This window comes from Sycon ciliatum, chromosome 5, assembly GCF_964019385.1.
Source record: "Sycon ciliatum chromosome 5, ocSycCili1.1, whole genome shotgun sequence".
NCBI classification, from domain to species: domain Eukaryota; kingdom Metazoa; phylum Porifera; class Calcarea; order Leucosolenida; family Sycettidae; genus Sycon; species Sycon ciliatum.
The window spans coordinates 20,370,589-20,385,587 of record NC_088647.1 but is presented as its reverse complement, the minus strand read 5'-3'; the positions used below and the strand labels follow the sequence as shown (position 1 = coordinate 20,385,587).

General features: G+C 51.1%; 2 protein-coding genes and 1 long non-coding RNA gene across 3 annotated transcripts in view; all 3 read left to right on the top strand.

The window, feature by feature from the left end:
- LOC135817976 (uncharacterized) overlaps positions 1-1,454 on the top strand; it is an 11,525-nt gene extending 10,071 nt beyond the window's left edge. The window contains exon 9 of the mRNA XM_065331275.1: positions 1-1,454. This exon is cut by the window's left edge and continues 24 nt beyond it. Coding sequence (XP_065187347.1) covers positions 1-482 — 482 coding nt within the window. The 3' untranslated portion in view covers positions 483-1,454.
- Positions 1,455-2,403: 949 nt separating this feature from the next.
- On the top strand, positions 2,404-5,000 carry LOC135816660 (uncharacterized). Its single transcript, XR_010553440.1, has 2 exons — positions 2,404-3,175; positions 4,078-5,000. It is a non-coding gene; the product is annotated as an uncharacterized LOC135816660 (long non-coding RNA).
- Positions 5,001-6,012: 1,012 nt separating this feature from the next.
- On the top strand, positions 6,013-10,232 carry LOC135817975 (FGGY carbohydrate kinase domain-containing protein-like). Its single transcript, XM_065331274.1, has one exon. It carries the CDS (start codon positions 6,393-6,395, stop codon positions 8,184-8,186), a length of 1,794 nt encoding a protein of 597 aa, XP_065187346.1. The 5' UTR covers positions 6,013-6,392; the 3' UTR covers positions 8,187-10,232.
- The last annotated feature ends 4,767 nt before the right edge of the window (positions 10,233-14,999 follow it).

The following is a 14,999-nucleotide window of genomic DNA, read 5'->3' as shown; positions in this document are numbered from 1 at the left end:
TCTTCTTCTCGCGCAACTTCCTGAACGCGACCATGCACTACGTGCTGCTGCTGGTCCACTCGTCTGTGCAGTGGTGGAGAGGCAACGCCACCGAGCGTATCGAGTCCACCTGGTCCAGCCTGTCCTCGCGCTTCTCCATCAGCGAGCGCGGCAACCTGCGCTCCTACTTCAGCTCGCGCATACGACGGCACAGCTCGCCCGGAGTAGTCACACCACTGCCGGCAGCGAGTGCGCCCAGGTACCAGCCGCAAGCCGCACACTCGCCGATTCTCGAAGCCAGTGGCGAAGACTATGCACCAGATCAGGCGAGTGAAAGGACACCGTTAGTTTCCAGCACGCGCTCGTCAGGCCGATACGGAGCAAGCACCGTGACACCTTTGAATATAGCACCGAGTCAGCGAGCTGGTTATGTTCTGCCCTCGCCGCAGGTTGAAGTTGCCGTGCCTCCTGGTGGGTCTGCAGAAATTGCACCGCTTGCATGACCTGGTGTGCGTGCTACTTTCTGTGGACTCTGTTTTATTCCCAGCCGCAGAACAAACACCCATGCATGTGGTCCTTCGCGGCGCCCGGTGCACTGAGAGCGGCGACGGTTGCCAAGCTGGAACGTGGCAATGTAGTGCTAACCCAGCTGTATTCCAGCAGTGGCGTTGCATCATTAGTTCTACACGATATATTATCCGATGCTGCTCTCTGTCTTCCTGTGATTCTGCAAAGCACCGGTGTACTGTTCAATTGCAATGCTCTAGTAAGTTATGTGACAAGTAGCCATTTTTCTACAGTGACCTTTTAAAAAGTTGTTCAGAATTTTCAAGTCGCAGGAACATTTAACAACCGGTCCACGGGCTGCATGACAGAAAGGACACCGCTGTGCGACATTGGTCATTTGGTCTGGTCCCGGAACGGCCTGAATACGCCGCTGTCTATTTATCCTGAATATCTCTCCAAACACTGAATCATAATTATCTCAACGTTCATGGCGGTTTGAATACTCGTTTCAGGCGATCATCATTGAAATAATTGCTGCTGGCGGCCATTATGCTAATGACTCGATGATGTGCTGACTTTGCTATGCCGCGACTGCGGTTTGCCGGTGCTGCTGATCTAGACCATATTTAAATGACTGATGTAGGCAAATAGTGTTGGTGTTGGCCACTGCAGTGTGTTGTCTGTTGGCCCATACAGTTATACACAGTGTGTATACACTGTGTGAGCCGCTCACCGCTTTGTCAACTCAGTCGTAGCAAGCCTCTATATCCGGTGTATTTATCCGGGCCCTGCTGAGCGTGGTCCGAGGCTGCCGCTCATATTTGTATCTAGTACGGTTTTTCGAACATGTATTTTTTAATTTTTTTTCCTGCACTGCAGGGTACCGTATTCTGGTTCTTCAGAAGTGACTTCGCTACCCGGTTCAAATGGAGGGTTTTGGGAAGTTTTGACACGGCTTGTGTTTATCATGGTCCTTTGGTTAGTTTTTCGACCGCCTGCGCTTGCAACTCAGTACAAACGCTGATTGTAGTACTGTATCAGTGTTTTGAAATATCCAGGTGCGGAATAATTCCGCACCTGGATATTAAAAAATAGCTTTGATCTCTAGACCATTGATTTGAGGTCACATGACAGTCCAAACCAGGGAGTAGTACTTTTTGTAGTAGGTATTTTCAGCTGTATTTTGCTACTCCCTGATGGGGCTGTTAAGTGATGACGTCACAGTTCCTTCGATACGCATAGCAACGATCCCACTGGGGACAAACAAAAGTAGCGTCGTCTCCACCGAACCAGTTGTCAGTGGCAACATATAGGAATCGTGTACATTTCTTCGTTTCTTCTTTGCTGTTTTCAGTGAGTGTTTTGTTTTCTCTTTGTCCTTGATCTCGACGGCGTTGTCGTGCTCATTACCTTACTGAGACGTCTCTTGTGACTGTAGCCAGTGTCACGGAGGATTTTATTCCCGTAGCTATGCAGAAGACGTTACTTCAGTAACGTCTGGCGCTAGCCAGGGTCCACACAGCTTTAATTTGGTGTTTGTTTGTTTGTTTGTTTGTTTGTTTGTTTGTTTGTTTGTGTCACGCCTGGCGCTATCCCGTATCTGTCCCGTACTGTACCGTACCAGCAAAGACAGCTGGCCACAATACTTTTGTTTGTTTGTGCCATCGACATGCCTGGCGTTATCCCGTACCTGTCCCGTACCATCAAGAGTACGGTACCATCAAGAGAATGAATATATATGCGAAGTGTATGGGGGAATGCATTCAGTGCAGTAACATTTTGTGTGGATTTGTGTGCGAGGCCGAGATCCCACTAGCAGGCTGGCTGGGCCGCCTGTCGACCAGCCCGAGAATCGCATGTAGGCCGATAGTATCATAATTATAACGTATATACAGTCATGTAGATGTATAGCAGGGAGTCATATTATGTAAACGACTCCCTGCTGTATGGGGAGATTTTCTAGAAAGAAATACGAACGTTGCCGTCAGTATAATAATAAGAAAAAGAAGAACGCCCGTGATCGGCAGAGTCAGCGCCGGTCCCAGGAAACGTCAGGACAGACATTCCGTCGACTCCAGAACGCCCGTGATCAGCAGAGTCAGCGCCGGTTCCATAGCTTTGCAGAAGACGTTACTTCAGTATCTCATTGAAACGTTTTTGCAATACAATGATGTAGCTAATCAAAGGAAAAAGCATTTCCATCAGTTCTACCAACATGCACGATGAGCTAGGCAACAAAGCATAGCGCAGGGCCCTGAGCTTCCAAGCTCTCTCGTTGGCGTGACGAGGTAGATCGCCGAGATCGAGCGTGAAAAACGCTCTGCATTAGTAGCTCCTGTAGAATGTCTTCTGGGATGGCGTACCCATGGTCAACAAAGCCAAGGTGCAAGACAGCATAAGAGATCGTGTAAACGATGTGAACTCCAAAAGGTAAGCTCCTGAACAAGTGGAAAGATATGTGTATTTACAAACTCTCTCTTCATCCATCGATTGCCGCTATGCATTGCATTTTGTCTTCACAGATAATCTGGACAAAATTATAATTATTGTAACTGGAGAGTGCAATCGTGCTTGGGACCCATCCCAATGTCATCACATGGCTGTGGTGACTAGTGTATACCTGGGAGAGTTTTTCCTCAACTGAGACGGAGTGTAGGTGGATGGATTATGAGAAATGCGAAGATGTGGAGTAAGTTGTGTCGAAGAAATGTGTAATAAAATAAAATTTACTTTACACTCAAACATACAATGTACATGTACATGTACAATGTCATGTAACATCATGATAATGATTCCATCTTCATTATCTCCGCAACAGGTACGCCATACGCACCGAATACATGGTGTGTGTGCACGCGCGCGCTTGCGTGCGCGCGTACATGCACACACTCTCATGCGTGGCCGAGTTGGCCGGATGAACAGACCACGCATTTGCACGAGGTGTCCGTCATGTCATTGGAGTGCTGTACTTTATGACTCAGGGGCGTAGGAGGGGTTTTGGAAGTGGTACGACCGAAGGTCGGTGCGGCGGAAGGCCGTGTCGGAGGGGGGGGGGGGTCCGGCCCCCCCCCCCCGGAAAATTTTGTAAAAAAGACACAAAATCCTGCGTTCTGGGAACTTCTGGCGCAGTGTGCAGTCGAGTACAGTACTCAGTACGACTGCAGATGCATAACAGATCTACTAGTACGAGTCTAGAGAAAGGTCTGATGCGCATATGCAAATATCGATGGATCCTGATTTTTTTATTACGGTCTTGCACGTTCCAGACGGACCACACTGTTTGAAAAGTGGTGCGGCCATGGTCGTACCAGTCGTAGCGGGTGCTACGCCCCTGTGACTTTATTCCAAAATAGTATGTCGTGCCCCTGTCAAATGGAGTTTGTGTCTATGCTCAGCGGGTATCGGGCCATGACGCCACACTGCAGTCAGCGCTGGAATTAAAATAGCACTTCATGGATTATTTTAACTAATTTCCTTTGCGTTTACTTTGTTGAGCCCGTGGTTTCATTTCTGTGTTCTGTTATGATTGACCTCTGGAAATAATCGGAGTGGATGTCATTTTTTGTCATATGTGTGTGCCTTGTGCAACAGGTTCAAGGCTAGATGCACTTCACATTCGGCGTGGGATCTCGGCGTCTGGGACCTGATAACATCTTGGTTGGATGGGTAATCAAGGATGATACTACTCGGCACACCAATGTACATGTCAATGTAGTTTTTACTTTTTCAGAGCTGCACTATTTACGTCTTGATGCTTACTTCGGTGCTAGTGTCGTGTCCGTGTGTTGCTACAATGTCATTATCTGTATTGTATTCCGTCTGCTTATACATGTGTCTTTATGAAGTGTTTGCCGTGGCGGCGATGTGTCTTGTCGATCAATAGTGTTGTGAAACCTATCACTATTCATGCTTTGCTGGCTACTCGCTCGCTCCGCGCCGTGCACGCTACTAGGTCTTGTAGTATATACGCTGGTTGTTGTTGTTCTTGTTGCTTCTCTGTTGTTTGAGCTTGGTCCTAGAGTGAAGCTTTGATCTTCTTGTGTGGTGAGGGTGAGGAATGGGTATCTGGACTCCTGGTATATTTCCGTAAAGAACCTGGAATTGTAGAATCCTGAGAGTATGTCTGGCCCACTCCCCGGTCATGACATTAGGGTGTTTCCCCCGGATTATTTCTATCATCCTGCGTGTTCTTGGGCTGAGCGAGCACATGCACGAGTGTGCAGCTATAACCCTGTGTATCTTTGGTTACACTTTGTTCTGCAATGCATGTACCTTGTAACAGTCTGTGCTTGCACTGCTTTGTGTGGCCTGCGTATTTCAGGACTATTCAGTGCATCAGACCCAGGTTGGTTTGGTTGCCGGATGATCTCTTGTTGCGTCGCTCTGTGTTTTGTATAATTTTTCGGCTTGAGAATTGAGCTGGTGTGTGGTTCCCAATATGAAAACATCATGCTGGTGCTCTGTGTTTCGATTATCGACTGTCCGAGCAGTCACGATTCATTACCAGAACGGTCGATACTGTAGTCTCTTCACGTGTTTGTGTTTTCGCCGGGGGAATTAGCAGTGACGTTGCACATAGAGCGGCAGTGTTGCATCACTGGACGACCCTGCCTCTGCATCTGACTTAATCTCACCAGGATCTGGTGCAGATACACCAGACAGTCACTTCCTGTAAACATGCAAACAGCAAAAGAAGAGATCCCGCAGATCAGGAAAAACCATTGCGGAAAATATCGAGTAGATCATACACCATTCAATAATCTGGAGTAATTACAGTGAGACAAACACTTCAAACAGTGCTCTCTCTCTCTCCATCCTTCCAAAATACCCTGTAACAATTCCCTGGAATTATTATATTTTATATTCTCAGGACATCATTCTGAATAACTTCTTCCATGGGTCTTCAATCACCACGGAGGGCGAGAATACAGCTAAGTCATGCAGTCTACGGGAGGTGCGGGCTGTCATGGATATAGAGGCTGATATTGTGAGGGCAGAGACAGAAAGAAGACACTGATTTCTTGAACAACTCACCTACATATAATCGAATCCACAGGGAGCGCTCGTACTTTGATCCATCAGGAGGCGAAGAATCTTCAAAGCACTCTCAAACACGGAGTTTTACAGTGGGCAGCCAATTTCACAGCCATTATGAAGGCCCTCGACGACTACAGGAGATTTGTAGAGGAAAGAACAAGGAGTACAGAGCGACAACAATCGCTTGAAGAAAAAGCAAAGAAAAACTGCTCTCTCTCCAGTCATTTAGATGCTGTTGCCCTTCACAACTGGTTCCATCCAGAGGACGCGACTTTTGTTTGTCCCCAGTGCTCTCTGTTGCTATGCGTATCGAAGGGGCCGTGACGTCACACTTAACAGCCCCATTGACTCGGACAAACAAGAAAACAAGACTTTTTTAGTCGCAAGTCAGACGTGCACGTGATCGTGTGCACGTGATCGTAGGCACGTCAAAAGAGCAGCTGGAAAAACATGAAAAGTCTGGATCCTTTCACTTTTTGTGCCGAAGAGTGAAGTCGTCTCTTGCTCGGTCGCGACACGAAATACCTCGCAGCTTTCATGGTGTGGACTGTGGAGCAGTGGCAGTGGACTCAGTGTAGTTGTGGACTAGTGTGGTGCTGTCGTTGTGGCATCGGCTTGGCCATCTGGAATCAGGCTACCTTTGGACGACTGGGCTCTCTCTCCCGCGGCATCATAGCAGCAACTGTTTTTATTTAGCTTGGTGGCTGATTCTCTTGAAGCAGTCAAATATTCAGGCTCACTGAAGGCACTGTACTGGGTTGGTTCAGTAGCTGAGCATCAGCAGCTACTGCCTGCGTATGTCGGAGGCGAAATACGTGACGTGACGGTGTAGACTCGACTGGAATGCCACTGACCAGTCTGTGAAAATCATGGCCACGGATCTGTTTTTAGGCATTGACGTCGGCTCGCAGAGTGCTCGTACTGTGCTGGTCGATGTCCGTGGCAAGGTGCTGAGCACGGCTGAGCGCGCTGTGAGTGTATTTGTCGATCCATCGAATCCCAACATCGTCGAGCAATCGTCAGCTGAGATATGGCAAGCTTGTGTAGAGGCAGCAACCAGTGCGATTTCGTCTGCCCAGCAGTCGCCTCAATGTGCGGCAACCGGACGGCCAGCTGGAGACTTTCGAGAGTGTGTGCGAGGCGTTGGCTTCACGTCCACATGTTCCACCCTGGTCCTGGATGCCGACTGCCATCCTCAATGCGTCAGCCCGGCGGCGGCGGGGAATCCCCACCACGACGTCATCATGTGGATGGACCACCGTGGCGAAAAGCAGGCGGCAGCTGCACGGCACAGCAGCAAGTTGCGCGAGGTGTCGGCGGACGCTCCGGATCCGTTTTGGCTGACCGCTGAGCGTCACGCATGCAAACTTCTCTGGCTGAAGGAGAACATGCCAGACGTGTACGCAGCAACTGCACACGTCCTAGATCTGAGCGACTGGCTAGTGATGAAAGCAACTGGCGCGTCGGACTCGTCGTTTCCGCGCTCCCTCTGCGCGCTGACGGCCAAGTTCAATTACCGCCATGACGACAACAGGGCGGGCGTTAACACGGCTATAGCGGCGGCACAGGGGTGGCCTCGCTCCGCATACGCCGCGGCCGGTCTGGAAGATCACGTCGCGGACGACTTTCAGCGTCTCGGCCAGCTGGTGCAGCGGCCTGGCACGGCGGTAGGGCAGGGGCTGTGCGCCGAGGCGGCCCGCGCATTTGGTCTTGTGCCGGGCACGGCGGTGTCCGCGTCGCTGATAGATGCCCACGCCGGTGCGCTGGGTGTTCTTGGCGTCAGCGTTGGCAAAAGCACGGCCACCGCAGCGGCAGAGGAGCAGTCGTCGGAGGGCTTCTGCGGACGCGCGGCGCTCATCTGCGGTACGTCCACGTGCCTGATGGTGGGGAAGGCGAGCGGACCCGGCTGTTACATCATGCCGGCCGGCTGGGTGCACGAGAGCGGGCAGAGCGCCGTGGGCGACCTGCTTCACCACATCGTCTCGCGCCATGCGGCGGTCGGCCAGCTGGACGAGTACGGCGACGGGGACGTGTTCACCAGGCTCAATCGCTACGTTCTGCAGCTCGGCGGGGACCAGTGGCCGCTTCTGGCCGCCGACGTTCACGTCCTGCCCGACTTCCGCGGCAACCGGGCGCCGCTCGGCGACGACAGCATTCGTGGCATGATCAGCGGACTGTCGCTCGACTCCGGCCTGGAATCGCTGGCCCGGGTCTACGTGGCCACGCTGATCGGACTGGCGCTCGGCGTGCGCTTCATTTTCGACAGCATCGCTCGGCGCGACGAGGCCGACACGGCGCTGCCGGAGCTGCTGATTGCCTGCGGCGGTGTCGCGCTGAAGAACGAGCTCTACCTGCAGGCGCACACCGACGCTGTGAGCATGCCGGTGGCGGTGGCATCGGAGAAGGAGTCCGTTGCCCTTGGCGCGGCCATGTTGGGGGCGGCCGCCAGCGGCACAGCCTCGCTGTCCGAGTGCATGAAGCGGATGGCGCCGCGGGCTCGGCTCGTACGGGGCTGCGGCTGCCGGGACTTCTTCACGCGCAAGTACGCCGTGTACCTCGGCCTGCTGAGCGAGCAGCGCAAATGCCAGCGGCTAATGCAGGCGAGCGAAACCGGCGTGTGTGCTGCGGCTACTGAAACACTACTTGAGAATCTTCTATCGTGAGCCCACACTCTGCCTGTCTGTGTGGTAAGCCGCTATTCTTGCTTGTTGAGACTGCTTGGTGACAGATGGCTTCAAAGCAGCTGACCTCATTACGGGGATATTCTTCATCAACAGTCGGTCCATCGGGTAGAGAATAGAGATGAATTCCAGTGCACACACCAGGAAGAGAAACACCAGGGAACGTCTCATCTCCTGCTACTGCTATGGTTACACACATGTAATGTTGAATGCCTAGATGGCTCCTTCAACGAACCAGACAGAATGGCTCATTTATAGTGAGTTCAAATGGGCTGCTGGTGCCTGATGGAGTGGGATATGTGCCTATTCGTCGCGTGCTTTCTGCCCTAGGAATCTGGCTCAGCTCTTTGACACAAGTGCACTGGCAGAGGTGCGTGCTCGTCGAATTACAGCCATTGCTAATGCGGTGATTCGGCACTCAACATTACTTGCTGGCATGTATGGGAAGTGCAGAGACAACGTACACCCTACTTGCTAGTCTGTTAATACTCTGGATGCATGTGCTTGTGTGCACTGCAAGCGCTGGGTCCTGCTGGCCAGGAACCCCTCGTGTGCGTCTTGGTCTCTGTGTTCAGCCACGCCAGTATCTGTACATGTACTTACGCAGTGTACATCCGCTGTTGCACAATGTTGCTGCTGCTGCTGCTGGTCAGCATAGCCGATTGTGGGCATATCGTTAGTCGCCGTACAACTTGAGCCTGCCCGGTCGCTCTCAGCAGCAAGTTGTTTGGATCTCAGTGGTGCATCTTGATCTGCATGCCTAAACCACTGGTGCTGCACACAGCAGCAGTTGCATACTTGTAGAAGACCAATTGCAGAGGCGTAGAAGCCGGTCCGTCTTTGGCCGGACCACCTTTTTTTTTTAAGACAATGCCAAAAGGCAAAAGTGCCCCAAGTGCAGGATTTTGCACCCTAATTTCAAAATGTTCACAGGGGAGACCCCGGATCCCCCTCTAGCTGGACTACCTCCAACGGCGGTGCTATGCGCCCGGAATTGTGTTAATATATCTAAGCCACAAACCTATTTGTTTTTATTTCAAGCTTTGCTTACTATGCGGTCCGGCTCTCTGATGATTTGAAACTGAGGTTCGGTGCAGCTTGGTTCATGCGAAAACCGCACTGTCGTAAAGATCCGCCTGTTCTTCCACCTCAATGTTTTACTTTGCTACTTTTTTATTATTGTCTTTGTAACCTAGGGCAGCCACGAGTCCGTTCTCTACTGACTGTGACGGTGTAGTCTACTAGTACGGGTATGCATCTCTCTGTAGGGCTTGAAAGTGATGACGTCAAAACGGCCAGGGAGTAGTAAGTTGACATCAGATTTCTATTTTTGGATCCACCAAGGTGTGACTTTGCTATTGCCTAAGTATGTGGGTGCATAGCAACCCACTCATGTCGCATGCAGGTGTGACTTTTGCTTCGCCACCAGTTGTAACCCCGCCCCCAGTAGCCAAATCAGTCAGTTTCACTGGCTACATCACCATGCTGTGGGTAAGACCGCTTGAAATGTGCTTGGATCCTTACAAAAACTGGATCCAAGTGGATCCAGTTTTTGAATTTTTGAAATTGTTGCTATATGCTGTGACGTAGCACTTTCAAGCCCTATTCGGAGCGCTCACCGACGTACAGTGATACAGTTCAGTACAACAACGTACCCGAGGCTGGACAGAACATACTGTGCGATATTTTAAAGTCCTATTTTTGACCAAACACTATCGACCGACCTTGCTCACAGGATGTGCATAGAGTCATGAACGCGCATTTGATCCTGTTCAACGGCGTAACTTACTTTATCTTTGGGGACCCTGCATGCTTGCTATATCAGCTATTTGACCTCTGGCTTGGGTACAGAGCAGGGAACAGTATTATACTACTCCCTGGTACACAGTGCCACAGCTTTACAGTGCAGATTTCTACGGCCCTGGGAGATTTCAGACCCACTTTTCGTTGTCGTTGGCTCTGACTGAGTACGCTATCCCCAAGAGTGTGCAACTTCACTATAGTATGGATGCTGCTGCATCGGCAGAATTCCAAGTTGACTCGCAGTGAGTTGCATGCAGAAATGGAAACACGCACACACACACACGCACACACACACACGCGCACACACACACACACACACACATGTACTTGTTGCTCACTGCCAAAACCGGTCACGTGGGTCTCCCCCGGGAGAGAGACTCAAAAGGAATCTTGGAAAAATGACTCAATTGGCTATTGAACCGCCCAACGGCCGACACCCCCTGAAATCCCCAAAACTCTGGGTGGACTTGAAAATGATCCCACTTATGGGCTCACCGCACCTCAGTAAGTGGGTGAGGACAAGGTGCAGAAAAAGGATTGAGGCCATCAGGGTATCCGTCCCGGGATCCAACTGCAGTTACCCCTGCCCCTACTGGGCCAGTGAAGGTAATACAGGTGGAATCCTGATAATTCGAATATGGCTTAATTCGAACATACCGCTTAATTAATTAGAAGTTTTTCCAGGACCGATTTCTGTCAATACGATTCCCACATAAAAAATTCTGATAATTCGAACCTCGAACCGGACATAACCGATTAATTCGAAGTTCCACAGATTCCACTTACATAGAAAATGTGTGGGATTTGTGCTGATAATTCGAAGTTAGCAAAGTGTAATTCGAAGTTCGCTGTACACTGTACTGATCAGTTCAGTTTGCATGAGCAGGCTGTGCTGGTCAGTTCAGTGTCCGTGAAATCTGTGTCTAAGGTCCATAGCGCAGCTCTGCGTGACCATGGGAGCATTTTGACATACGTATTGTGTTGTGGGGTCATGTTTGGATAATTAGAATGTCCGGATAATTAGAAGTTTTTTCCTGGCATTTGGAGGTTCGAATTATCAGGATTCCACCTGTACTTGCTGTGGGTGGCTAAATCAGAGTGGATCTGATACAAGCTTCACTAGCACCATGATTACACAAGAGTTAATCTAGCCAGAAGTAGTCCATGGTTAGCAGGTATGTATACTTCAAACAGAAAGTATTATGAACCCTAAGTTCAAGCAGCCGAGCCCGTTGGCAACAGACTCAACCCTATCCGGCATAAGTGTACCCACCAACCGAACTAGCTGGCACACACACACACACACACACACACACACACACACACACACACACACACACACACACACACACACACACACACACACACACACGTGTACGTGCTGCTCACTGCCAAAACTGGTCAAGTGGGTTTCCCCGGGAGAGGGGAGAGAGACTATCTTGAAAAGATGACTCAATTGGCTATTGAACCGTGCCGCCCAACGGCCGACGCCCCTGAAATCCCCGAAACTCTGGGTGGACTTGGAAATGATCCCACCTATGGGCTCACCACACCTGAGTAAGCGGGTGAGGACAAGGTGCAGAAAAAGGATTGACGGCATCAGGGTATCCGTCCTGGGATCCAACTGCACTTACCCCTGCCCCCCAGTGAAGGTAATACTTGCTTGAGTACTGATGTGGGTGGCTAAATCAGAGTGGGTCTGATCTAAGCGTCACTAGCACCATCGATTACACAAGAGTTAATCTAGCCAGAAGCAGCCCATGGTTAACAGGTATGTATGTATACTTCAAATAGAAAGACGAACCCTGAAACCAACAAAGGTGGCAGATACAACAATACACCTTCAAGCAGTCGCACATCTGACTGCAAAATCCCCACGACGCAGCTCACCAGATCAAGGTGTGGGTCCTCTGCATGCATACTCAGTAGAGTCAAGTCGAGCGAGCTGCAACTCCCGGTGCCGAAAGGCGGGCCAACGCCCCTACATGGCTATGTACTTCCCCTTGTCTAACCCAACCGAACTACTGTAAAGCGATAAATTTTTGCGGCGCAAAGTTCGCGGTTTCAAGAATTGTGCTCGTTCATGACGAGAAACTCTTGCGATTTTGTCTCTTCATTTGGATCTTATACCATGTATACTGTCTATGTACAGTCAATGCGCAGAGCAGTGTGCGACGATTTATATTCTCGAATGTGTGATGGTCGCGAAAATAGCGAAATATAATCTCCAGCGAAAAATTCTCTCTTTACAGCAGCTGTCACACACACACACACACACACACACACACACACGCACACACACTAACAATAACAACCCACGTGACTTGACCGATTGCGGAACATCAATCAGAAAACATGTTCAGTTCATTGTAGATTGAAACTCTCCCGAGCTCAACAGGAGACACAAAGTGAGCCCGTGGGGCCAAACAAGCGAAACACCCTACACTATGAGAACAAGAACAATAATTGAAAAAAAAGACTATGCCAGCAAACAGCGTGCTTGAGGAGACAAACACACAACGCAGATAAATACCGGAATGCGGAAACTACAATGAGGAATCTCTCCCGTCTTTGAACGTACCTTCTAAATATCTAGCAATGGTATAGAAAAGATGGAAGAGATAGAGGAAGAGCAAGGAAACGTGAGAGTGATTGTGAGAAAGAAGGCAGCAGGAGGCGGGGAGCTGCTTAGAACGGATAATGTGCTGGCTCCGTCGTGTTACGCATGGCGCCGATAGTTAATTATAATGTAACGTAACATTAGACGGATGTGATACAGGTCGACACGAGACAGACAAACATGTGCTGAGCAGCCACACACCTCCAGCAACGTGAAGGGTAGCAGTGGAATAAGGAAAGGCATGTGAGTACTAAATAATAAAAAATCAACGGAAGAGCTAGAAGCAGTCCAAGTTCCGTTTCACGACAGCAATGAAGTAATCTAAAACCTATAATTTGTCAAAAAATCAGCAACTGCAGAGCTAAAAGTGACAGACAAACGAACACAAGCGGAACAGAAACCCAAGGGATACTAGAGAGTAGAGTTTCCACAAGCCGAGCTCGCAGATCATGCAGGCGGTGTCGGTGCGGTGAAGTGCTAGAACGTGCTTAAATCCAGTGCTAGATTCCCGCAGCGACACTCACCGTCTGTTAGGGAAACGATCCCCATTTATCACTGTAACGCAGAAATAGCGGCTAGGAAAATATCAATAAATGCAGGAGAGAAAGGAGTATCGTGCAATACAGATATGTCATGGATGATGTCGAGGAGGAGATGGCCAGCACGACTAAGGTTATGATGAATAGGCAAAGAACACTTACCGATGGCGGCTCAGTTGACAACTCGGAGCTCAATTGACGCAGACATAATTATATAACTGCTGCCGAGTGCGCGGACTCATCAGCAGAGCGAACGCGGTGGCCGTAAGCATACACGAACAGCCATACGGTGTGGTGGAGAAACCCACGGGAAGAACGAAATAGGAAAATGAGGCCTGGGGGCATGTCAGCAGTGTTGAAACACACTCTGAACAGTAGCGACCCAGCTGAAGGCAACGGCACTGAAAGCTGTGGATATGCTACGCAACTGCATTGGCATACAGCGAAATGAGTGTTGGAATGTCCAGCGAAGAAGCTTGGCTGGGAAGGCACAGTGCCGTGAAACTTTCTCAACAAATTTATGCATCGTATGACGATCTACTCTGCGGCGAATGGCCAAGCTGGATGATGATGGTGTCTTCATTTCTTTCTTCCTCCTCCTTGTGAAAGTCAAGAGTACTTGCGGGTAGACTACCCAGCAGTGGAAAGTCTACAGTCTGCATTGTCAGTGGAGCCATCACAGAGTCGTCGTTGAGCAGGGCTCGCACTGACACATAGGCCTCGCAGCTCACCACACTGGCGCGCTTCTGAATGGGACGCACGGACGGAGTACGCTGTAGTGACTCGCTGGACCGAACGCGGTGGGAGAAGCTCTTCACGCGCCGCAGACTGCCCAGCTTGGCCGGAAGGTTGGTCAGGGAGAGTGTTGTGCGTGGGATTGTGCCGTCAATGGACGATCGCGGACCACGTCTGCCTTTTCTCGCGGGCGATGTGTCGAGATCCGACAGCTGGTCTCCACTAGTGGCACTACTTCTGCTACTGTTTCGCTGACTTCTACCGCTAGAAGCCCGCGTGGTATCACTACCGTTGCCGGGCACATCCCCTTTCTCACTGGCTATCACGCTTAGGCAGATGCCCGAGGTTGAGGACGCTATGTGCTGATCTCCCACGGACTGGCCGCCTGTGGATGGCGGTGTCTCAGTGCTACGGCTGGACGCCTCGCTGCACATGCGCTGATTTCTGGGCGCCGGCCGAAGGCAGTGCACCGTTGGCTCGGCGCGATGGGCGGACGTGAAGCGATACCGCCCGTTCGAGCACATCTGACCGGACACGGTCACCTGGAGTCCCTTGGGCAGCAGGCTCAGCTTGTTGCCGGCGATCAGCGTGTACTCTCTGTTGAGCGTGGCCGTGGCGTGCTGCCTCCGTATAGGTACTGATGTCACCGGTGTCGCCTCCCTGTTCGCACTATCCACAGTGCTGGCGCCCACCGACCCAAACAGGCGAAGCATTGTGTCAAGATCGGCTACCAAGGCCTGCCGCTCGGCTAGCAAGCGGCGCAGGACGACGAGACGCTTGCGCAGGGTCAGCGCGCTCGGCTGCTCCGACTCGACGCTGGACGTGCGCTGGGTCTGCAGGATGCCCTCGCTGATCGTCACTGGCGGCGGCGATGTGTGGCCGACCAGGGGCGAAGTCTGGCTGCCGGCCAGCGACGAAGAGTGCTGTGACTGTTCGCAGGGCAGAGAGTGCTGCCTCCCATTGCCCTTGCTTATAGCCGACGAGGGTAATGTGCTAGTGTCGGTCAGGCTTGACCGTTGGCGTGTGGACGCCGAGCGCCGCAGCCTCTTGCCAAGACTCGGCCTCCGGTCCAGCGGAGGAGTGGAAGACTTGGCGGCT